At 51.2% G+C, this 25,083-nt stretch overlaps 1 protein-coding gene across 1 annotated transcript; it reads right to left on the bottom strand.

Annotated features, from left to right (window-relative positions):
- Positions 1-1,140: 1,140 nt before the first annotated feature.
- On the bottom strand, positions 1,141-22,179 carry LOC309878024 (cystathionine beta-synthase-like). The gene is made up of 17 exons (XM_082760090.1): positions 22,132-22,179; positions 19,769-19,926; positions 18,055-18,209; positions 14,270-14,376; positions 12,968-13,102; positions 12,198-12,277; positions 10,951-11,082; positions 9,658-9,727; positions 8,601-8,692; positions 8,061-8,186; positions 7,634-7,718; positions 6,120-6,225; positions 5,679-5,750; positions 4,468-4,602; positions 4,197-4,305; positions 3,724-3,808; positions 1,141-1,407 (listed from the first exon to the last, which is right to left on the bottom strand). The coding sequence occupies exons 2-17, from the start codon at positions 19,778-19,780 to the stop codon at positions 1,310-1,312; spliced, it is 1,599 nt and encodes a 532-aa protein (XP_082616216.1). The 5' UTR covers positions 19,781-19,926; positions 22,132-22,179; the 3' UTR covers positions 1,141-1,309.
- Between the last annotated feature and the right edge of the window lie 2,904 nt (positions 22,180-25,083).

The following is a 25,083-nucleotide window of genomic DNA, read 5'->3' as shown; positions in this document are numbered from 1 at the left end:
TGTAACTCAGGGAACAAAAGACAGCAGGGACACCATTCCCAACGATACGTGCTTGAGCATTCTATAATTTAATAAAAATCTCATACAAACTAGATTAGATCCAAAATACGGACCGAGCACTTAGCAGTGGTTGTTGTCCCCTTGTAGCAGTTCCCAAGACTTACGGAAAGACTGCGAAGCTCTTGGCATGTTTTGAGAGCAACTCCCCCAGCAATTCAGCCGGTTCCCACAGCGCTCCTTTCACATTTGATTTCATTTACATTTTTTTGCCGCGGCAAACAGCCCTCCTGACCTTCGTTATCAGTTCCCGGAACACAACACTCCAACAGCAAAAGGAAGATCAGCCTCTCCTTCCCCTTTGCTCCCTTGATAGTGAGCTCGTGGGGTGAATATTCATGAGATGAATAATGCAGGAAATTGGGACGTGGCCGTATCTCCCCGCCCTGTTATCACATCCTCAGAACCAGCCTCCCCTTCTCAGGGGATGTGTGGCAGGCCCCAGTGCCACCGGCCCTCCAGGCCCTAGCTGGGAGCTTTCCGAGAGCCTGCAGCTCCTCCAGGAGCTTTCCTTCCCCTCCTGCCCAGCCCCTCACCCCTCTTTCCGCCCCCATCCCCTGCCCGGCACAGCCCCTGGATGTCCCTTCCCTCCCCGTGCTTAGTGGGGGCCCACATCCCACCCCACTACACCTCCAGGCTCTGTCCCTCCTTGTCCATGAGGAAGAAGCAGCTCCCTCCTTGCCCCCACAGCAGGACCTGGGTTTTGGTGTTTGTTTTTTTTTTTTGCTGTTTCCTGCAGCCCTGTGTGGGTTTTGTCCCTGCTGTGAGGGGTGGCGAGGGGCAGGAGGGTGCGGTGTGGTGTCCCCAGCCCTTGGGAAGGCTCGAGCTTCTCATGTTGGAGCTGGGCTCCAGCCCTGGTGGGACCTCCTCCTCCTCCTCCTCCTTCTCCTCCTCGTGGCAGCTGTGAGGCCTCAGCGCTACTGCCAGCAGACACAGCAAAACCCCAAACCAGGCAAAATCTGGGTAACCATGACCCCCACCCTATCCCTACCCCCTCGTTACCTCTTCAGCCCTGGGCAGCTCCGTGTAACCACACATGGCTATCAAACGGCATTTCTTTGGTTAGCTTCTCTTTAGTGATACTCTGGGTGGCATTTAGCAGACAGGCGGTTATTACATTACAATTTGCACTGATTTTGAGAAACTATCAGATGGATTAGACCACAAAACATCTTCAGCCGCGTGTTTCGGGCTCAGGAGGAGCAGCTGACCCAGCCGGAGGCACGGGGCTCGGGGCAGCCAGGCTGCTGCCCTACTTCTTGTCGTTTCTGCTGACGAAGGTGAGGAGGTCCATGGCGGTGACCACACCAAACACCATCTGCTTCATGAAGGAGCTGCCATTTCCGTTAACTGTAAGCACAGAAAATGCCAATTTAGTGAGAAAAAGAAGCAAGGAAGCAAGAAAGCAAGAGAATGAAAGCAAGAAAGCAAGACAGCAAGAAAGAAAGCAAGGAAGAAAGCAAGAAAGCAAGAAAGAAAGACAAGCAGATCCCACAGCCATGCAGGGGCTGTGCCTTAATAAAATTAGTTTAATGAGGAGCAAACCATAACTGGGGTAGCAGTTGTCTCTGCTGTACCTTCACTGAAATGACTGCTGCGGCCTTGGCCAAGTTGCTGGGATCATGTCAGGGAGGTGTCAGCTGCAAATAACGCAGTCCTTACCTGCGCAGGATCCTTGATTTCACAGTAGTTTTTGCCCAGACTCTGTTCTGGTTCTGTTTCTGTCAGCACAAAACTTTCCAGGCCAAACTAAGGAGACTCTTTAGAGCAGCAAGGAGACACTTTCTACTCTGCTCTAATAACGTCCCCTGATATCATTAATAAAATAACATTGCAACAATTACTTTAACTATCCGATCAACCTTTTCTTAAATGACAATACAATTAGCCACCAGAGTCTACACACAAGACAAAAACCAAGCTGTGAAAGTGTGGGAAGAAAGTAAGAAATACAGGGCTAACTGTGAGGGCGTTAAAACAGCAGCTCTGGAGGAAAAAAATGGGTGTTGTGTGCAAGCCAGAGCAAAAGGCACTGCATACAGCTGACTGATACTGTTTGGTGGATGCCATTTAATGTATATCAAAATGTCATACAAAAGAGACTTTTGTCTTCTTACGACAACATAGCTGAGAATGGAAATTCTGCCTAGGAGGGTTGGTTTTTGGTGAAAGAATCGGAAGCGTGCACCAAAAGCAGTTTTGAAGGAAACTTGTTTGGAGCATTTTGTAGGAACGTGAGCTGCTGGGGGCTTCGGGGCAGCAGGCCACAGAGATGCAAGCAGCGGGGCTGGGCTGAAGGCACGCAGTAGTTTTGGAGGCTGCGAGTTCAGGGGACAGCCCTTTGCTGGCAGCCAGCGCAGCACGATGTTGCACGCTGCTCAGATGTTGCTCACCACAGGAATGCTTTGCGTGTTCAATGCGTAAACCCATAAAATCAGGATAATTGCGCCCTTCAGCTCTCGTGTCACTCTAAACACGGGTCTTCTGACCGCTTTTTCGTCGTGCTAACGTTTTAAACAAAGCACCCGCCTCGAGGCAAAGCCAAATCTGTGCCTCGGGAAGTTTTACGGTGTGATTGCACTGGAGAGGTGTGTAAGGTTTGCAGAACAGCAGCTGCCACTGTACCTGTTTGGGTCGGGGGAGCAACACGGCGGGAGCCCTGCTGCCACCAGTGTGTCAGCAGCCCTCGGGCTGACGTGCTCCTACTACACGTGATCCTACTGAGCTTTATGGGGCTGGTCTCATGGGCAGAGCAGCCCTGTGCCCCTTCCCACCCCAGGCAGGGCTCATACGTGCATGCTTCAGGCTGCATACATCACTGGGCATTGTACCCCTGACTCCCAGCTCGGGTGCCCAGGGTTTGTTCACGGTCCAGGACATCTGTTTTCAGATTTCTTGACTTCCCCTGGCCCACCAGAGGTGTCTGAGAGCACCTAGCTCCGTAGCAAAGAGATTTGCCCAGGTCTTCAGGGCACAGAGGGAGGAGGACATCTCTTGGCTGCATCCCCTGGGGTAGAAGTGGGAGCAGAGGTGTTCAGAGAAGACGGCAGAGCCTCCAGGCATACACAGCAGAGGGTCTTTAAGAAGTGGGATGCAGGAAGCATTGTTTCTCCCCTTGCACTTACAGGCCCGAATTCCACCTCGGCTTTATCTAACCTGCCCAAATGCTCCTCTGCCCCTGCCCTCGGGCTGCTAATTCTGCAGGTCTCCGTAACTTCCCCCTCGTTTCCTCTGCTGCCCACAACCAGCACGGCGATGATTTCAATTCAAGGTCAAGAGCCTAAGTGGGTACGAAAAGCCTGGGGCTACAAAAGCACAAACAGAAGCACAAAGCGCCCCGAGCTGCTGCCTGCAGTCCGTGCCCACCTTGGTGTCAGGGCAGGGGGGCAGGTGAACACCTTCCCACCTCCCCTGTTGGGTTTACCTGGGAAACCACGAGACGAGGGGAGGCAATGGGGCTGGGAAAGGAGAGGGGTGAAAGAATAGCTGGCAGCTTCAGAGCTTTGCAGGGCTGCGGGGCAGAAATCCTCCCTGCAAAGGCAGAGGGGCTGCACACGTGGAGCAGCTGCACTGATCCCTCCCAAGCTCGGTTGGGGAATTTCCCTCTCCCATCTTGGCCACTCGTGCAGAGCCCACACAGCGCTTCCTCTCCTCGCAGATACCTACACTGCATTTGCGTGTGCACAACGATAGCAAAGTGGTCGTTCTCCAGGATGCTGGAAAGCTTCCCAAGGCTGTCTTCCAGGCCAATCTAAACAGGACAGAAAGAGACAGTTTACATTTCACTTCACACTTAGAGGACAACAGCAAGGAGCCTGCCCCCTGCCTCTGATCCTGGCCCTGGGTGGGCAGGATGGACCAGGATCTGGGTCCATCTGTTCTGGGGTGATGTGGGCAACCCACAAAGCTGCTGTGTGAACCCCACAGGCAGCGTTTTTGCAGGTGGTGGTGCATAGGATCACAGAATGGCTCGGGTTGGAAGAAACCTCAAAGACCATCTAATTCCAACCCCCCTGCCATGGGCAGGGACACCTCCCCACAGCCCAGGCTGCCCAAAGCCCCATCCAGCCTGGCCTCGAGCACCTCCAGGGACGTGCACCTCCTCCCCCTCCCCAGACAGGGCTTGGCCCCAGCGGTACCTTTGAGAACTGGTCGTAGATGACTTTCGTAACGGGGTCTGAGAACTGTGCGTTTCCAGCCAGCACCGAGGTGAGGGTGTTGCTGAGGGTCACCATTCCCAAAATGAGTCTGCGAGGGAACAGGGAGTTTTGCCAAAAGCCAGGCCTGAGCTCAGGCACACATTTTATGTAGGGGCTGAGCTGCTTTTTTTTTTTTTTTTTTTTTTAAATCATGTTTGATCAACTTTTTCCTGTTTGAACAGCCGTCCATGTGACGAGTAAAAATAGTTACCCCGATTCAGCAACGACGGGAGCCTGGTCGTATCCCTTCTCCTGCAGGATTTCAATTGCTTTTTGGCAGCTGACTTCTGGGAGAAGAATGAGAGGGGCTGAGAGATTCAGTTTCTGCACCTTGATGTTCCACCACCTGTTGGAAGACAAATGGCAGCGCCAAGCTGTTACTCGCGGCTGCGTGGCTGCGGGCCTTGCTCGGGGAGGCCAGGCCGGTGGAAATAAGGCCAACTGTGCGGGGATATCCTTTCTGCCTGCCTGCAGAGCTCACACTTTAAGCCTGTAAGCTTAAAGCAGAGGCCGACCAGTTTTACTTCTTTGGTTTTGTAGCCTGGAGCCTCAAAATGGATTTGCTGTTCCTCAAGGAGAGAGCCTGACAGAAATGCTGGTGTGAGTTAGGAGGGATGAGCTACACTTGTTTGCTGGGGACCACAGGAAACTCCCAACATCTCAGCCCTTGCAGAAAATGCAGGGCAATGTGAGAGGCTGGAGGGGCCAAGAACCATCCTAACCAGGTGTTAGAGGCCTTGGAAATATATAAAGCTTTTAGGAAATGTTTTGCAGAAACCTTTGGTTAGAGTAATCCAAAATAAAAGGTGACACGAGGAATACCTGCAGTCCCTCAGTAAGCCTAGGTGCTTTCTCAACAAGCGCCGTTCGCCCAGTTACACGTTAGCTGCCATCAGCAGTCTGTGGTTCCCTGCCTTGAGGGGACATTTTCCCCGTGGTGTGCAAGATGCAGCTGAGGTGGTCGTCTTTTCTGGCCCTCAGCTCCAGAAAGTGGAAATTGAGTGTTCCCTGCCCAGACAAACCCCCAGAGCTGTTTGAAAGGCTTCCTGCTACGAGGGGGACACTTCTGCCCACCGGCCTCGTGTTCCTTTGGATATCGACAGGGGAGTGTGGGGGTTTGGGTGGGGATTTCCATCCAGCTCAGCCCTTCAGCTCAGCAGGGTTCAGGTGGCCTGGGCAAAGACTGCCAGGTGGGAGCAGATCAGCATCTTCAGGACAGAAACTGAATAGACTTTGAGCAGAGAAGAGGGATATCTCACCACTCAGGAGAGAGGAGCTGAGCTTACAGCCTTCTCAGAGGGATCTGGACTCGACTGCATTTTTTCAGCAATAGAAGATAATACTTCCCTTTGAAGATAATCATTCCCAGACTCGGGAAGCTGATTTCCTTAACGCAGCTCATACCGGCGGAAGTTGTCTTACCAAGGCTTATGCTCCTGGACATCATTTAGGAACCCGTTTTTTATCATCCACTTATCATTCACGAACTTGGACCTAGAAATCACCAACAAAGGACGGGTCTGTGAGCCTTCCGCACGCAGCCGTGCTTTGCTCCATGCCCCAGACCGCAGCACTGCCTCGGGGCTCCCATGATTTTTGCAGCTGGCTGCTCTTAACCCCTTTTAAGGTCAACGGGAGCTGCGAGTGCTCAGGGCCTGCTCGAAGCACGCCAGCTATTTGCTTTCCTAACTCGGCTTGACTGACTCCTGCTCCGTGCAGTCAGTCAGCAACGAGAGGAAATAAACCCGGGCGTCCCAACAGCCAGCCCCTGTCGCTTATCACCGCAGCACGACGTTTCTCCCTGATGTTTGTTTACTTTTTTTTTTCCCCGTGAGCTGTTTGAGGGGAAAACAAGAAACTCACATGTAGTTCCTGATGGAGTCGGGCAGGATGACGACGCAGCGCTGACCCTCCTTCAGGTCCTTGGCTGCCCGCACGGCGACGGACATGGCGCTGCCTGAGCTGCCGCCTGGACGGGTACCCAGAGGAGAGAGAAAAACGTTGGGAGAGGGAGGACAGCTGGCCCCAGGGCCTTGTAGGTTTTTGGGACACGAAAAGACTGGGTGGAGACTAAAGGGACACGTCTATGTGATGGCTTGTGGCAACAGGCCAAGGGCTGAGAGGTGCAATATGGGGACATCCATCCCACTGCTGCCCACACCTTCAGGTGAGGAGAAGGCTACGCCAAATCTAGGGCTTCTGGCCAGCGTGTTTGGCCATCAAAGTTTTGCTTTACATGCATTGTAAAGAGTGAAAAAAGCAAGCCATGAACATTACATTCATGCTTGGAATACCAGGCCAACGTGATGGGAAGACCTAAACGCTCCCCGCGCGTGTGTGTGTGCACGCATGTGGTGTGCTGCACGTAGGGGCAGCAGGGCCCTGCTTTACAGAGGCAATTCTCCCACTCGAGTACTGGAAGTGAGAGACATTCCCCTATCTGTGTGCCAATTACGCACTGCACTCAAGGCAGCACGTATTTTACAGCAGGTTAATTAGCACCGGGTCACATTTTTCAAACCCATGATGAAAGTCCCTGAAAAATGCAGTTCTGGGAACATGAAGCTATTCACCAGCTGAGTTCAGCGAGCGGTTTCCATTGAAACACGGTGAGTCTGAGCCTGCTAGGTTAAATCAACACAACAAACTGCCTGATCTTCCTCAAAACCCCCGGGATGGGAGTGCTCAGGAGTTTTCCCAGCTGTAACTACAGGCCTGTAGCTGCGTATTGTCTGGCCCTGGACACAAACATGTAACTATCTGCTCCGGGACACTGATGCCGTGTAGAGGCTCTTCGGGTATAGGCAGGGTTTGCCTGAGGGCACCTGTTCATTTTGGAAAGCCCTGGGGATCACTTACAGCTTGTTGGCACGAGGAGAAATACTCGGTAAGAACATCTTACACTTACTTTACTTACAAACTTTCCCGGTCCAAACCTGGCACCTCTAGTGTGGCAATAGTTCAAAGACAGAGAGTACAGCCTCACAGAGTTGTTAGTGGTGGGACAGTTCTAGTCCACCTGTCCTGTCCTGAATCCTATTAATCCTTCTCTTCAGTCCATGTAACACTATACCAGGCAGAATTAGGCCTGAAGATCCAGTTCCCTGTGCAAAAGTGTTACAGCAAGAGGAGAGTTATTGCTTCTATAATTATTGTTGCCGAGGAGCCAGATCCCAGACCACTGACTCACTGCAACACCTCTGAAGCCTACAGCGGCCTACACACCAGCTCTGGATTCAGCCGTTCAGCCCCGTTAGCCTAGCAGGCACAAAATGCAGAGAGCACCTACCCCTGAAGTGTTTTGCTCCCAGAGCAATTAAACAACGAGGTTAAAAAGTTTGTCGAGTGAAGAAGAAGCTGCTGTCACTGATGCTTACCGCACAATAATCCCTCCTCTCTGATCAGCCTGCGAGCCATGAGGAACGAGTCTCTGTCGTTGCATTTATACCACTGATCAACCACCTGAAGAGAGAGCAAGACAGTAAGCAAGTAAGCAAGGCAGAAAGCAAGACCTGGAAGTGCTATTTCAGGTTGTGACCCTCTGACGAATGCAGTGGTGCTGCTGCCTACAACATCTGGCAGCTCTGAGCACTCGATGAAAACAAAAGCATCTGTCAGGGCATCCTGAGTCTGGAGGCTTTGTTTGTGGGCAGCTCCTCCAGCCTGTCCAGCCAGCACCCTTTCCTCGGGGAGAGAAAGATGCCTGACAGCTCCAGAGCCAGGATGGGGGAGAGGAAATGGTGAGAGTAGGCTGGATGCAAAGACAAAGCTCAGGCAGAGGCCTCTCACCACGCAGCTACTTACAGATCTGTCCAGGACAGTAGGGATGAAGTCATGGCCAATGCCCTCCACCTCTATGGTGGTGTTGTTCGTCCTGTTCAGCTCACAGGGCAGAGCGACGATGGAGCCGTCGGGGTCTACGCCGATGATCTTCGAGGGAAGGAAGCTTGGTTAACCACAAAGGGAGTTCAGAAATAATCTCGTGACTCAAACCAAAAAATTACCGATGACCTTATCAGCACCATTTTTCTCCCTGTGATATTCACTAATATGCCTACCCACTGGCAGCGTGGAGATCTTTAGGACCAAAAAAAAGTACAGTTCCCCACGAGCTTTTTAAACAGATAGCGTTCAGCTGTTGCGGAAGTGGCTGTGGTTGCTTAAAAAGTTATCACACCCCAGGTGTTTGTCATCACCCCCTTGGCAGGGGCCACTACTTCCAAAGCTCAGCCCTTACGAGAGAGAGTGACGTGGACCGTAGGGTTAGTCTTGACTGAAAGCAGAGGCAGGAAAACCCAGGGGAGCCACCGTTCCCAGTGGGCAGCCCTGCCTCCTCCAGCTTACTTTGCACTCTGGGCACTTCTCCTTCAGCTTCCTGGCAACGCCGGTGACGGTGCCTCCCGTGCCAGATCCAATCACCACCATGTGGACCTTGCCTGCAGGCCAGAGAAGAGAGATGTGAGAGTCAGCATGGCCTCCAGCACTGTCTCCCTGTTGTCTAAGCCTCACGTCCCTCAGCTGCTACAACAGGCAGCTGGTCCTTCCTCAGCACCGGGGGCTGAAGATGACCTCCAGATCTCCCAGTGGTTTCCACGATTTCTGCATGCTTGGCACCTGCTGGCTGAAGGGGGAGGGAGGAGCTCAGCCCCTCCAGGCCTTTCAGACCACGCTGTGTTGAGGCAACGCGTGCAGATGAATAATGGCACGTAGCAGTAGCAGACACAACTTGTCAGCTGGTGCTAGCACCCGCAGGGGAAGATGGCAAGGCTCTGCACCGGCACAAGTGTCAGCCAGGTGCGGCCCCACTGAATTTGGTGAAACGGTGTAGGAGCAGAATCAGTCAGGCCTTCAGAGGCTTGCGATGCAACTGCACTAGGGGAAAAGGCCTCGCAACTCACTGCTGGCTGCCAGGGGGAGCAAATCTAAATGTTGTAGTGGTGGGAAGGCTGATAAGTTATGATCCGATTTGATTTGCAAATGAGGTTGCAGGATCTGCTGCAACCTTGCGTGCCCCGATGGGTATGTAGTCCCCTGTGGGGCCTCCCGGGACACCTCGTACTTTCAGCTGACAGGTCACAGAGATGGATCAGCTGGGCAATGGGCCCTTCCTCCTTCAGGGGAGCCTGGTTTCGTTCACTGTTTTGTTTCTGGTCTCCTCCCTTGGGCTTTTGAAAGCAGAGGCCACAACAGGAAAGTCCTGCAGGCTTAGGTGGATCAGGAGCGGCCTGTGTGAAGTTGCCACACTGTGCACCAGCATTATCAGGGGTACCTTCCCTTACAGAGGCCCTCTTTGTCGTTTCTACACCTTTAGATGAACAAACTATGCAAAAACAAGCCTCTCCTAGAGGGCTCCAGCCCTCTGCACACCCTCGGCACGTAGAAGCAGCAGCGCAAGCGGTACCTTCGCACTGCTCCAGGATCTCCTCGGCGGTGGTGTCGTAATGAGCCAGGGGGTTGCTTGGATTTCGGTACTGTTTATTTCAACAGAGAACAGCACGAGTTACTGGGGAAAGCCTAGGTCAAATACCAAACTAGCAATAGCTCCTGACAAGCCCTGCCCAAAGCATCCAGCCGCCCCCCTCCTCTCCCTGGCAAGGGCTGCCAGGTCACAGGTGATGCCTCCTCTTTGTCACCTTGGAACAGTTTTCTGAGGACATTGAGGATTTGGCCGCCTGGAAGGCTGAACGTGCCTACAGACATCCAGCCTCCGGTACGCAGTGCTCGTGTGGTGTCCCATATTCTGCATTTTGTGGCACCTGGAGGGGTTTTAAAGGCCTAGCTGCTGGAGGCAAGACAGTCCTTCAACATTTCAGCTATTGCTTAGACAGAAGCATTATTAGCCTTCTCTGATGCCTAGAAGAAGCTGAAAACACAGCTGCACAATACTCCCCAAAAGCTCAGAAAATAAAAAAACCTCCCCCCTCAAATGTAATTATTATTTTTTTCAAATATCACATATGTGATTTTGAGAGCAGCTTTGTCATTTGTGGCATTGGTGGCAGGCAGTGCAGCCAGTGAAGTGTCCGGGCAATGTGGGCCAGAGCAGTTGTCCTACATTTACAGGGGGATTTGCTGCAGTGGGAACCCAGGTAGGGCACTGAAGGGTGTGAAGCCCCACGTTCACACCTGTAGGCTGGGGAGGCTGCTTCTGAAAAGCGTACTCAGGGATTGAGCTCCCTTTTTGTCACCAGAAAGGAATGGTTTTTAGACACTGGGGGGGTTCCCTGCTCACTGTAGGGATCTGGGTGAGGCCAAAGGGAGAAGCGTGGTCCTCTGCGAGAACAGTGCTGCAGGAACTGATGCCGTGAGTCACCAGGGTTTGCCCTTTTGGGTAGGGAGCTTATTTCTGAGGCAGGAGGGAGGCTGCTAGGCTGGCGTAAAAAGCGATTTTCCAGGTCAAAGTTAAATCTGAAGCAATATGAGGAGCCTTTCAGGTGTGCAAGAAAACCCGGCCTCCCCCACCTCCTGGCTTAGGCAGAAGCGTTACAGGTTTTGAGGTGCCGCTGATTTTGCTTCTGCTACCCTGTGCCTTACAGAGCAGCGATTAAGTTTCACGTGCCATAAAATGGTGACCCCACAATGATGAAATCTGCCTGCGCTGCCAGTTTGAGCAAAGCCCCCCAACACGGGCAGACTCGGAGCACACGCTGCGAGATGTGTTTGGGAAGGGAGTCTGCGGGGCAGCTGCATTTACCTGGTCCAGAATGTGAGAGTTTGGGATTTCACTTTTCAGCTTCCAGGCAACGCGAATGTTGGACTCCGGGGCATCGAAGCGGGTGCAGGGGGTCCTCACGATTTCAACGCCCAGCGCCTTCAGGATATCGACCTTTTGGAGGGAAGAAAGGAGATGTAGGGCAAGCGATCCTGTGTGGCGCTGGTAATCCGAACCCACGCACCCGTGGCAGCGTCAGATGCCAGAGCAGCTTCGCATGCGGCAGACATTTAGCATTTGGAGCTGCAATGCCCAGCACTCGGTTATGTACCATCTCTGACACCCTTCTGGCACCCAGTGCCTCCTGGCTGGAGCTGGCACACGGGTTCCAGCCTGGCCTCGTGCCCTGTCCTACTTGGGGACAGGCTGGGGACACGGAGGAGGTAGGTGACACTGTGCTGCTCTGCTCCATGGCACCTGGGGAAGGGGCAGAGGGAAGCAGGGCAGGGAGCAGTATCGGGGAAGCAGCTTTTGTATGTGCTGTGGTCTAAGCGGGCAAGGAGGAGGTCTCAAAGCTCTCCTTGCCCCAAGTCCCCTTGTGGGAAGGAGCAACTCCCATAAATCTGCGGGTATTAATACACTGAGAGGTGTGGCTGCTGGGGCGAGAGGGTGTCAAAGGAGAAGGGGGGCTGAGTGCCACCACTCCTGGAGGCAAAGCCCGCGGCAGCTGCACGTGGCATCTGATCCAGAGCGAGCTTAAGTGAGATTTAGGTTGAAATGAGGGCGGTGCTTTGGAGAAGGGCTCTGTTCTGAGCCAAGTCAGGGGCCAGGGCTGGCTTCACTGGTGGTTGGGGGACAGTTGGACCAGGTGATGTTGGAGGTCTTTTCCAACTGTAATGGTTCTGTGATTTTATGAGCTCAGCTGAACAGTTTGTGAGACTTTTGCTCCCCACAGTGGTGATTTCTACCATCCCCAGGGCAGCAGCTTCACCTGATCTTGTGCAAAAAGGACTTACGTCCACCAGCTTGAGAGCGCATCTCAGAGAACCTTAAATGTCTCTCAGTTAAGGGAAATCGTAGCACGATGGAGAGCATCTCAGCGTGCTTTTTTTTTTTTTTTTTTGTCAAAAGGAAATCTCCCGAATAGCTACAAAGACATGCTGGTATCTGCAGCGAGGCTCGTCACCCTTTAGAGGAGAGGACAGTCCGTCTCTTGACGGGGAGAGGCAGAGAGAGACAGAGAGGGAGATGTCCCCAGGCTGTGGGGTGGTACCCTACAGAGCTCTGACCTTTTCCATGCTCATCTTCTCCGGCAAGACGACGATGCAGCGGTAACCTTTCACTGCAGCTACCAGTGCCAGCCCGATTCCTGGGTTGAGGGGAGGAAAGGAAAGCGTTTGACAACAGCATTTTGGCAAGGCCCGCCGACACACGTGCTCTCTCCTGCTTCCCACGCGCCTCTCTCCCACTGGTGAACACCACGTAGGCATTTACACCAAGCTACACCTGAGGGCACCCTCCGTGAGTCCTCCGGGATGTCCCTGCGGGGGATGGATGGAGCCACACGGGGCATTTGGAGCAGCGTGTCCCCACGGGAGGGCACGGGGAGCACTTGCAGGGAGCGTGGTGCTGCCCCAGGAGCGGCGTCAGCGTGGACGACCTCTGGAGCAGTGCCCAGGGCACAAAGAAGCTTTCACCAGGGGTCCTGTGCAGGCTGCACAAAGCAGGGATATTCCTCTGGTGTCCCTCCCCACAATCTGGTGCCTGAGCAGGATGACAGTGACAATGGGGGAAAAACAAACCAAAACAAAACAAAGATTTATCTTCCAGCCCATCAGGGAAGCCCTCTGTGGGAACCTCTGAATATTCAAGATCTTCCCATGCAGAAAGCACATGGGGTTGCCCTGACACAGTGCTAAGTGGGAAGGAAAGCACAAAAGCACGTTGCCCTGGGGAGGTGCAGGCAGCTCGGGCTGTTCCCAGGTGTAAGGACTCCTCAGATCCCTGTGCCAAGCCCTGGGAGGTGCCAGGCCGGATGGGGCACACCAACATTTCCTACCCGTGTTCCCCGAGGTGGGCTCGATCAGCGTGTCTCCCGGCTTGATGATCCCCGCTCTCTCCGCATCCTCCACCATCCTCAGGCTGATGCGGTCCTTCACGCTGCCCCCCGCGTTGAAGTACTCGCATTTTGCCACTGGGAAGCAAAGGGCAGGCTCCATCAGGGGCAAGCTGGGGGCACCACGCTGCCTCGCGGGCACTTTTAGGATGCGAGTGTCTTAGTTGTAGGGGAGGCGGCGCCATCAGGCCGACAAACCACCCACCTCCGTGAGCAGCCAGAGCAATGGGGGGGAAATCTCAGTGATTATCACTGCATTTTATAATGCAGACTGCCAGAACTTCAGCTACACGGACGGCCTCAGAGGCATGGAGATTACAAAGTAATTGCATCTAATCTTAACTGCTTCCTCCGTGCTGCAGGGCTGCAAGCCTTCGTTTCTTTGCTGGGTACGAGGCTCTGTGCTGAGCCACACGCAGCTCAGGAACACGCAGTTGCTGTGTGTATCCTATTCTCCTTCCCTTGCTGCACCATGGGAGGGAGACACCACCCCAGAAAATGGGGCTCTGTCTCGTTCCCTGGCTTGCCCAGTTCTGTCTGCACCAAATAACCCCCAGTAGCTTGCCCCAGCCAGACGTTGTCCAAGGGGAAGGCAGCTTCAGAGAGCACAGACCTCTTCATGAGGACATGTGCCCTGGGGAGGCTGCTTACCCTCGGGGCTCCCTACAGTCAAATAAGATTGTAAGTGCCTGCTGTGCTGTTTTATGGGGTGCGAGCACTAGCCAAGTCTCTCCTTCCTACACCGTGACGTGAAACTCATGAACCTTGATGCCTCTGAGACCTCTCTCTTTCCTTCCAGACTGGCTGAAATTAAATGGGGTTAAAAGGTAAAGGAAAGGAGACTGAGAAGTCCATATAACAGAAGCAGACTAATTGCATCATGCTTATTCTGCAGGACAGCAGGCTAAAAACCCTTGCGTGAGCTGTCGCTCCTGCCTCAGAGGCAGTGAGAGAGGACTTGAGCCCTGCTGGAAAACCTGGCACGCTGGTGGCCGATACACCCAGCTGCCTGCAGCCCCTGCTCTTCTGCCTCCAGCTGCGCTTTGGGATCGTCCCCGGGGGAAGCAGAAAGTGAAATCTCCAGGGGCAGTGCCTGGCCCAGCTGCAGCTCAGCCGGCAGGACACACACCTGGCCCTCCCCGTCTGCTCTTGCTCTCCACTGAGCCTCTTCTGAAGCCCCCACTGATGCTGCCCCTCAACCTCACCTCATGGCCCGGAAAAACCTGGTGGAAAGGGGAAACTCACAGAGCTCACACTTGAGCCCATAGGACTTCCCGATCTTGTTGACTCGGACCATTGGGGTGCAGCCAATTTTCTTCAGGATGTTGGGCAAGATCTTTGTTTCTTCTGGCCTGTATGAAAGGATATAAAAAAAAAAAAAAGCCAAATCAGGGCAACTTTTTATGCAACATGAACCAAGACAAAACCTGAGTAAGGTTACAGCAAGACCACTAAGAGACTCCTTTTTTCAAGAGAAAAGATTTCCTTTGACAGGTAATGTCAAAAGGGGCTGGTTGTAGTCTTCCATCACTCTTACCATCAGTTATTTATTCCTTTATGTAAAAAATAATGTAGTTAGTTTTCAGGGCTGTTCTGAAATGCCTTGCTCTACAAGGCCTGAGGGCAGATGTGTAATTAAGTGACGTGAGAACAGCAAACAAGCCTCAGGATCTTACACAGTTGGTCAGAGAGCCAGCAGACCATGCACAACACGTGCCTCTTCGTTCCTCCATCCAACCATCCACAACCTCTGCCGTTCATATTTTCATCCATCTCTACATCAACCTTTTCTTGCCTGGCCAGGAGCTATTCCCATACTTGCAGGGATGGCTCCAAGCCATCAGAAAGGCCCAAGCCACTTCAGTGCTCCGAGGCAGTCGGTCTCTGACTGACTAACAAGCAGGGGCCTCTCTCAGTAAGGTCTGCTCACCAGCATCAATCGATTGCTGCATTTCAGAGCATGAAGGGCCACCACCTGGTCTGGAGAAGATCCTTGTGATGAATCCTGCCTGAATTTCATGCGTGAACCTGGCAGCTTTTTCAGCCAAGGACTTGTCACACTCTTGGTGTTTGCCAGCGTGTGCCCACAATCCAGAAACGAAACGCCAGCCTGGATGCTGCCTTTCGCAGGTCTGTGCAGCCCAGCTGTGCTCATCCAGAAGCCACGTCCGCGGTGACACATCTCAGCTTCACCTGGGGCCAGGCAGCAGTGCACCTTTGCTTCCAGCACAGCCTCGTTACACAGCTCAGAGCTTTGCCCCGCTCCCGTGGGCTGAGTTGTTAATTCTGCCGTGAAGCAGAGGACTCTGGAATTTTTTTTTGGCAAATAATTAAACTGAGCTCTTGGATCAAGGCAATTCAGCCTCGTGGTTTTGTTGGTCTCTGTTGGATGCCAGCAGAAGCCAAGAACCACGTCACAGCGATTGCAACCAGAACGAAAAAGCCTTGTTTGCCCAACACATGGCTGAACGCATCCTGCCACGCAGACAGGGAGCTGGTGTCCTTGAACTTCTTAAAAGAAGGAGGAAGAAGATTGATGAGGGCCGTGTTTATTGGGGCCACAAATGTATTGCCCCTGGTCGATAGTCAGCACGTCTCTCTCCGAGCGGGGTGACAAACCCCCACCCCCTCGCCGCTCAGCTCCCCTTTGCACGGCTCTCGCCCACTATCATCCCTTGAACCTTGAACCCAAGTTATCCTGGTCTGCTATCGCGGCCAGGCAGATGGCTGTCTGCTGACAGAAGGGCCATGTGATGCAGGGATGACATGCTGATTTACTTAAAGACACACACACGCACCTCCCCTCCGGGTTTTGCAAGAAGGGTATAGACGCTTCTTGCCCTGCGAGGGGACAGGGTGGTGTTGCAGTGCAGGCGTTTACATCGCACGCCCAGAAATGATGGCACATTGCACGTGTGCTCTTGCCTCTCCCTCTGCCGAGTGCTGGTAAATTCGGGGCAATAACTCAATAAATGAGCTTTCCCCACAGCTGAGCCATTTTCCATCTGCCCTAAAAGCGGCTGAAATGCTCCGTGGTTCCAGTGGGGCTGAGCCATGGCATGAGGAGGCACCAAATTTTCTGCAGTTTCTATCAAATTCCTTCCCTAGTGACTACCATATCTTACTACAAAAATCATGCTAGCACAGTCAGCTTCGTTCCCCAGCTAGGTGAACACTGTGTGTGTGCCTGAAGATATCTTTGGATAGCAGGATCTGTGGGAAATGCCTTTGGTGCTCCTAAAGGATAGTGTGGGGGTACTCCTGTCTTGAAATGGTCGCTATCAGTTCAGGATAGCAGTGGACAATATATATATATATTTTTTTATTTTTTCTCCAGGATTTCTGCTTTACTCATTGCATGTTATTCCATAAGGGGTCCAGAGGAAAAGCAGTTTTGGCGAAAAAAAAAAAAAACAAACAACACGTAAGTGATCCTTTCTGTAGCAGGTCAGAACTGGATCAAGGACTATCAGAACCACTCAACCTCTTCATCTCTCAGAAAACTTAAATAATCAATATCCTTAAATATAGTACCACCTTGCCTTCTTTCCCTGGTACTATCCCCTTCTACCTTGAAAAATCAGGTTTCACATGGGAATTACAGAAAGCCCAGAGATTTTTGCCATATCAGCTGCAATCCAGAGCAGGAAAAACAAACAGTTCCCCTTCCACATGTTTCTGCAAAGTGAAATGGTGATGTCCCAGTGCTGCATGACTCCTGTCTATTTTTATCAGTGCAGCAGACTATGTGTCAGTCCCTGCCCCAGTGATGCCACAGGGGCCCCCTCGGCCTGTTCCCATCCTCAGGGGACTGTCCTGATGTTCCCAGTGCCCTGCTGCTGGAGATGCCCTGCTGCACCTCTCACACCCCACTGCTGAATCACTAAAAATTGCTAAATAACAATGTTATCCCGCTCAGCATGGTAACAGAGGAGAGAACACAGTTTGGCTGAAAAGATCTGAGCCTGTCCTGAGGCGCTATCTGCACCATTTACCCTGTGTGAGTGACTGGGTGCACTTTTGCTGGGTTGACACTAAGCCTGTGGAGCCCAATCCTCCTTCATGGGCCAGACCTGGGGGCTCCTGAGCTTCACAAGTGCTGGTGGGCCATGCTCCAGCTGTGTCCCACCTTGCACGTGGGACAAACTCCCCACGTCGGCTCACAGCTGGCAGGCATTTACGCAGAGCAGTGCCTCACCTCCACAGTTCCTCACGTACTGGAGCTGAATTTGTGCTTTACATCTTTGGCACAGCAGGGACGTGTCCGCAGTTCCCCTGACATTTATAGGACAGCCTTATCTTTAATAGCCTGTCTGCGTTTGGTTTGCAGGGCCATTAAAGCACCTCTTGTCTAATCGGGGCTCTTTGTCAGGCTTGCCTCACCCTGGGAGGAAATCTGCTGCTGTGCGGACAAGAACGGGCTCAGAGCAGCCACCTCGCCTCGCGCTGCACTCGGGTCACTTACACAGTGTGGGCAACCTCTGCGTGTGACATTTCCTCATTAATTAAAAGCCCAGGCCCTGGTAATCAGTTTTTTATGAAAGTCTCCAGTCACCGATAAAAGACATTGCTAGTATTTTGAAATCTTTTTTTCACGCTGCGTCAGACTGTTCGACTGAACGAGTGTCGCTGAGCGGCAGGCCTTTGACTGGTGATCGCACAGCTGTCACTGACTTTTGTCATACAAAGGAACGGCTGTGACAGCTTTGGGTTGTAAGCCTGCAAGGATGTTACAGCTGGGAGAGCCATTGCCGCATCGCCACACGTGCCTAGCAGCTGGGAGCACCTTCACTCCTGCTGTTGAGCACCGGATTTTACAGAGTCCATTTTGCAGAAGTGTACAAGTCCCTGGTTGAAATCTACCTCTGAAATATGTTCATCTTAATTCTTCTAAAGCCAGATGCCCCAAACTAGCAGATGCTTCCAAATGTCCGATGGAAAACACAGAGCGTAACAATAGCGCTTCATCTTCACAAGCTGACATCGAGCTTCCTGCACGCTAAAATAACCAGCACGAAAGAGTTACTTACAAGGGTATACAGGAGTGTGGAGACTTGTTGGCAGGCGTTGCAGCTGTCCACATGCACTTGCTGGGCAAGTTGGGAAGAATCCATGAGCTGTCGGCTTTGCATTCCTGACTTCCCATACAGCTGCCGTTCATGAGCAGGCAGGCCTTGGTCATCTCCTGTGGAGTGGAAATAGAGCCCCACAGTCACCTGGGAGGAAAAGCTTGGTCGGTGGGCACCTGTGTAATAATTCCTGTGTAATAATCGTCAAAGGCAAGAAACAACTTCCACGTTTGGGTGTGAAAACGGGATGGAGAGCCTGCTTGGGGCATCCCTACTGGCTGTTCAAAAACCCCGTTCTACAGATGAATTAAATGGTGGAAATTGCTCTTCTGGCACATGTCCAGCTTTGGTGTACTAAACCACATATGTAGTAAAACATCTCCTAACCACCATCTCCAGTAAATCTTCTCCTGTTCAAATGTACATTGAATCACAGACTGGTTTGGGGTGGAAGAGACCTTAAAGTCCACCTCGATCCCTGCCATGGGCAGGGACACCTCCCACCAGCCCAGGCTGCCCAAAGCCCCACCCAGCCTGGCCTTGAGCACCTCCAGGGATGGGGCACCCACAGCTTCTCTGGGCAGCCTGTGCCAGTGCTTTCTAGTACATTGAAGCACCTCTCCTCCACCACTAGAAAACGTGGTGCTCTGTATTTTATCATTTGGTCAAGAGCAGATTTTTGTTGTTGTTGTTGTTTGTTTGTTTTCATCCTAGCAATGAAGAAACTGTAGATAAGTCTACCCTGTAACTAAGCTGAGAATACTTGTACTGTGGTGTTGGGCCTCGAAGAGATGAAAAGACCCCTCTAGTCTGGCATACAAGAACATTAAAAGTTAAAATAAAATTTAAAAAAAAAAAAAAAAGAGAGAATAAATAGAAACAAAAAGTCAAGGAAGGACAACAAAGGTGCTAGGAGGTATAGAACAATTTCCGTATGAAAATGCCTTAAAGAGAGCAGGACTCTTCAGACTGAAAGTGAGACAGGTGGCTGTAAATCCTGGTGGATCTGGGGAAGGGGAATGAGAAACACTTTTCTGCTTCTCAGCATTGAATAATAGTCAAAATGAGAGTGTCAGGAACAGCTATAGGAGCGAAACAGGCAAAAGTGGAATTAGAAAAGGGCTAGTCAGGTTCACAAAGGTGAAGTTCATTAGTGGCTCTTAAACACACTGGCCTTAATGGTACCTGTGCTCTGGGAACACCCTATATGTGGAGAAAAGGACAGGTCTGGTTTTGTAGTTTATTCTCAGTGTCTGCGATAGTTTCTGCTATTGTGATCAGTACTAGTAACAGGATAAAGGGTTACATGGAGCTTTGATGTGCCCCTTTATGGTGTGAGCTTCTATGGAGTGACCATCTATCAATTTAATCAGCCACCTTCTTTTGCTAAAGAAACTAGCCACATGGAGAAAAGAAACATTTTTGGTAATTGGAACTTCCTTTTCTGGCTTGTCCACAGAATGAATTGGCCCTGATTCAGCCTTCACTGAATAAAGGGACCTTACGGCTTGGTAGAGTCATGTTTGGAGACTTGCACCCAGGCTGACTGCTGCACCTACAAAGCCCTGCTGACTCACAACAGCCAGGCAAGCAGCCAGCACACTGTTATGGCTGGCTCCTGGTTATCTAATTAATTTGTAGCTCGACATGTAAGCCCAAGGGCAGCCTTAATTACCATTTCTGCCATCCTCCTGCTTGCTTGCTTCACCCGATTGCAGTCACTTCTTTTGAAGTAGCCCAGCAGGTTTATCTGAGGTCAGAGCTGTACTTTCCCAGCTGCTATTCCACCAGCCAGGAGGATGGGGCTGGGGTTCACTTTTTGTTGGGGTGTTCCTGAAACACAGAAATACAACATTTCAACCAAAGGCGCCAGAACTTCTCTGAAGATGGAGGTTAATAAATGTGTGGGGTTACCTGGCCCAGCCACCCCAACATGAAGAACACCACCAGGCATGCTGACCCTGACATTAAGAATGAACTACGGGGCCTGGCAGTAGTGAGGGCCCAGCTTCATACCCTAAGTGTGCCCCTGTGCCTCAGATTATGAGCACTTTGGAGCACTTGAGAGTCCACATTGACAGTCAGATATGACCCAAGGCCCAAAGCAGGCCTGTCACCTCCTGGGGGGGGCAGGCAGACATTGTGCCACCTCGTGTGGAACCAAGTCAGCCAGTTGCAATGCACTGGATGTAGGCACACAGAGAAAATTTGGGTACAAAGAGCTCATCCTGAGCTGGTTTATCCTCTTTTCTCAGAAAAAAAGGCCCCTGGAGGGACCTAGCACCCGAAAGCCATTTCTGTTCCTCAGGCAGACGGCTGGCACCTGCTCCAGCCCCACAAGGCAACAAGGCCCCAGGTGCACAGGGCAGACAGGTCAAAATGGCTTGGACCCTGCAGTGGGTCTGATAAAAGCAGTCCTTGCAAACTTTGCCTCTCCATGTTGTACCCAACCACCACCAAACCTGTAGTTTCTTGGGAGGGATTAAAGGGAAAAAAAAAAAGTCATTTTCCTTGCAAACCAGGATTTGTGTCAGCCTTGAGAGTGTCTCCCCAAGCAAATCCTTATTTACCTAATGCATTAACTGGGAAGGAGCAAAAGTCACTTGTGTGGGTAAAGAAGAGATAAACTGCAATTTATCAGGGGGAGTTAGCATGTTTTCACAACTGAGGCCTCTGTTTACCAACTAAAATGTTGGAAATAAGATTTTATTGTTAGTATTATTATTTACTGAGGCCCGAGTATGCCCATCTTCACCATTTTGTGCTAGGAGAGGCTGAAAGTTTTAGCTGCTACAAAACAGCACAAGGTCTGCTTTTTGGATCCTTCCCCACTTTGTGGGTGCTGATCTCCCTGTCCTGGTGGGTGCTGGCCCCCAGGAAGCTGGGCAGTGGCTGCTGGGCACAACGTAAGCCCCTGTCCCCTCCAACAGGCCCTGAGGCAGGGCCTGGCTGTGCTCTCCTCTCCTCAGGCCAAGGCCAGGAGATTTTAGGGTGATGTGTTTGTGGGAAGAGCTGGTGGACATCATTAAGCACACAGAGCTGTAGGGATCACTGGAGAGGACCTGGTGCCACTGACACCCTCCATGTAGAGGAATTATCCAGGTTTGCATGTCCAGTTTAGGTTGGTGGTCCCAGAGACTTTGTGTTTCAGCTGGCTGTGGTGAGACAGCACGTGCAAGACTACTGCATGGAGGGAATGCCATTATTGGTATTCCACGTTTTAAAATAAGATCACATTCTACTCATTATGTCCAGTTCCCTTGACATCTAATACATGAAAACAGAAAGAACGGGATTTTTCATTTATTCAGTCACCCGGAGTAGATTCAGACATAGTTTCTAGATGCCCAGAGAACAAAGAAGCAAGACCTGTCCTTTGACTACGTCAATGTCTACATTCCTTACTGCCAGAGGATTTCTCATTTATCTTCTCAAAGGCTGGTTAATTCCCTGTGCAGTGCTGTAGGACTCAACAGATACCCTACCAACCTTGAATCATTCTAAAATCTCTGCACAGCCATGCCCAGGGTCTGGATTTGTAGTTAAGATAAGAGACATTTAAAGCCACTGCGGTTCTGAAGCAAAACTTAAAAATATGAAGCCTGAAGCACAGGAACGCCCAGAAAGTCTATACAAGATTGCGGACAACCTGAAACGGTACCAAGAGATCAGCAGAGCCTGACCTTCCCTGTATCTTTCTGAGGCCTTGATGCAACACCAGAGGAGTGAGCCACTCCTCTGCTGATAGATTCAGCGGCCTCATCCTGCTACCATGCTTGCTCGGTGAGAAGCACAGGCAGGAAGGGGGATGGGACCACTGTGGAAAGTCTGACTGCAGCTGGGGATTGCTGAACAGAGCAATGTCTAACACAAACATCTCCCCACACTGCTTCCACTGCAGTTTCAGGTCACCTTACATCACAAAGCAAAGGTATGTCCTCTCCTGATTACCAGAATTCTTACCTATGTCCCAACAGTCCTTCTAACCCCTGCCTGAAGCCTCAGCCATTATTTGATTAGCTGTCAAATACGTCTGACCTGTTGTAGGTGTCTTGTAATGGCCCCGTAAGTCTCTTCAGAGTGCAGGACTTCCAATTAGAGCAGCCTGAGACGAGACAGAATGGGGAAAAGATAATGGAAATATCCACTGGAACTGGGAGGCGGTCCAAGCGGCAGGGCACGGTTACATGCAGCTCTGCAGCTGCTGCCACTTACGGAAATTATATGACAAAGAGCACAAGCTAATATTTATAGAGTACTTCACAGATAAGAGATTGTGATTATTAGGTTATCAGACTGCGCCGATAACTTCAATAGGAAGAACGAGATACTTCAAAGCAGTCTGAAGGAAAATAACTGAGCAGAGGAGAGAGAGTTCATGGAAACTTACTCCATTCAAAGCGAAACGCAATTTTCTTGATTTACGTTAAAGAAATGGTATAGCTCTCACTGAGCGAGACAAATGCAGCATCAATTCAACAGAATCCCTGGACCTGCTCAGAGCTGGGTCGGCGCTGGGCACAGACTCAGCACTTTGTCCTCTTGGGGCCTGCAGACCTCCAGGGATGGAGACTGCACGGGCTCCCCAGACAACCTGCTCCACTGCCCAACTGGCCATGCAGCACAAAGCCAGGACCTCCCTGGCTTTTACACTTAGCCAGATCTTGCGCAGACATTCCCTAGATCACCAACCTCCGAAGAGGCTGAGAAGCAGACGCTACCAGAATCCTCTTCTCAAGCCTTCCCGTGATAACAACGTTACCTGGTCAGCAGGCACGGCTCCCGTGTACTTTGCTATTATAAATGAAGCACGTTCAGTCGTAGATAAGCCATACTCACCGCCTTCAGTGTATTGGCTGAGTGCTTTCGCTGTGCTTCAGCTGTGAGTTTATATGTGCCCTGTGATAGCAAACGCCAATGAGCGGCAGTAGCGCGCTCTGTGGAGATGATGCTGATTGGGTCCTGCCCCACGCCTAATTATACCCAGCATCTGATTGCTCTCTGAGCGTAAGTGATTGGGACATTAAGCTGATAAGCAATTTATTGTATTTTAATTTATACTTATCTTCAGAAGTGCTCTCAGCCCATCCCCCAGCAATTTTGTGATCGTTTCAGAATGTGGTTTCTGCAATCTCATTTCGTGTCTCCAACTGTCCAGCTCTGGTCTATACCGGTATGTGCTTTGCTGAATCAGGCATAAGCAATGACAGAAACGACAATCCACGTTAGGTGCTGTCTGATATAGACTCCTCATGTCCTCCAGGAACCTGGGGTTAGTCTCAGCATAGCCTCCGGACCTCAACCTCTCTTTCTCACCCTAGCGTCTCACCCAACAGCTTTACTCTTAAGACAGCTGAGAGCAGCAAATGTCTTCCACTCTGTGGTGATTCTCAAACACCAGCTGGGGCAATCATGACATTATTTGGATGCAGATTTCCTGGAAAAGGGAGAGCCCACAGGAATTCAGATCCCTCCTCTCCTCTCTCCTGCCAACCGCTTGGCCCTGCTCCCCCTCAACACAGTTGTGAAGGAAGCCTCACTGCTATTCAGACAGGCGAGCAAGAATAATATTTATTGGCACATTTATTCTGGAATCAAACCTCTCAAAGAGGTGATTATTGTAGGCATTAGCACAAGAATGACATTACCTTTGGTCTTTTTGCAATAAATGAAATCTCTGGAAAACATTGCCAGAGGTAATCCATTGTAGAAAAATCTTGTGGGCTATCTGATGTGACGCAGATCATGCAGATTCCTCATAAAGAAGCTGCAAATAACCCTAACCCTGGTAAGAGCTGTGTTTTCTGGGCACTGCAGTTACAGAATAACCCAGCCACTTCTCCCTGGCTACCTCCTGAAGCAGTATATGCTTGAGGTGAAGCCACATTAAAAAATAAAGTTCTTCATTTTAGTGACCAAACTGAAATAAAGGGAGACCTTGCCAGACTAAATTGAAGCAGAGATTTGGATGGGTGTTTGAAGGAAGAGAAGCTCATTTTGAAATAAAATACTTTGCTCAGAGATTTCTTTTTCAATTAAACATTTTCTTCAGAAAAGGTCTAAATGGCAAGTTTGGGGGTTTGAAAAAATCACACACCATCCTCTCCTTATTTTTGTTTTTGTAAGTTAAAAGCTATTAGCTAATAAGTCTGATGAGCACTCTCACCTTCACCACCACCATCCCCAGAAATACCATTTGGACCGACTCTAGTTTTCATCAAGTCACCTACCTCCAGCCTCCAGGTCTAGGTAGGGCATCGGCTCTTCAGCAAACTCCAGGCACATGGCTAGTAGAGCAGGCATGTACCCAGCCTGTTTTGCCCCAGGGAAACTGAGGATGGCAGGCGTTTTGACATGTTTTTAATGCTTTGTCTGCACCTGAGTTAAGAACAGAGGAGGTACTTGTCTACAGAAGACTGGCAGGGGTCTGCACCGATGTCCCTGTTGTGTTTCCACACCACATAGACAGGCCAGGAACTTGACAGAGCGTGTGCACAATAAGAAGGTGGCTTGTGGGTATTTAATCTTACCTTGCCGTTCTGCGGCGTTTGTGTTTAAGCATTATTAACTTGAAAAAACACAAGAGCTCATCACAAGCCTGAAGCTCTTTGTGCCACATCAACTTGCACTGCCCTGTGTTTCATCTGAATGGTCACACTGCAGCTTTTGCCCTGCAGGATCCCACTGTCTGGGTACAGAGGGGAGGCGTCTCTGTTTTCAAAGGACCGTCCTCCTGGCTCTTTGCAGAGGTAGTTTCATGGCAGTCACCTCAGCAGGGGTGGAAGGGACATAGCACTCAGGTTTTATTTTTGGGTGCTTGGGAGGAGAGAGCTTTTGTGGCCCCAGAACCTTAGGAGCCACCCAGTTACTATTTCTTACGAGGAGACTGGGGGGAATCAAAAGCACAACCCACTCTAAACACAGCGGGTTTCCCACCTTTCGCAGGCCAGACCACTGTGCTTGCCCATGGGGCCTGATCAGAGCATGCTC

This window comes from Aythya marila, assembly GCF_965140915.1.
Source record: "Aythya marila genome assembly, chromosome: 1".
Lineage (NCBI taxonomy): Eukaryota > Metazoa > Chordata > Aves > Anseriformes > Anatidae > Aythya > Aythya marila.
The sequence above is the reverse complement of the archived record's forward strand: the minus strand, read 5'-3'. Positions and strand labels throughout refer to the sequence as shown.

What these genes read in the sequence shown, in the direction of transcription:
- LOC309878024 (XM_082760090.1), bottom strand. An exon ending in TGGGCTCAAGTGTGAGCTCT is followed by an intron (nt 13,103 to 14,269) that starts GTGAGTTTCCCC and finishes TTTGCTTCCCAG; the next exon opens with TGGCAAAATGCGAGTACTTC. An exon ending in CCCGTCGTTGCTGAATCGGG is followed by an intron (nt 4,306 to 4,467) that starts GTAACTATTTTT and finishes GTTCCCTCGCAG; the next exon opens with ACTCATTTTGGGAATGGTGA.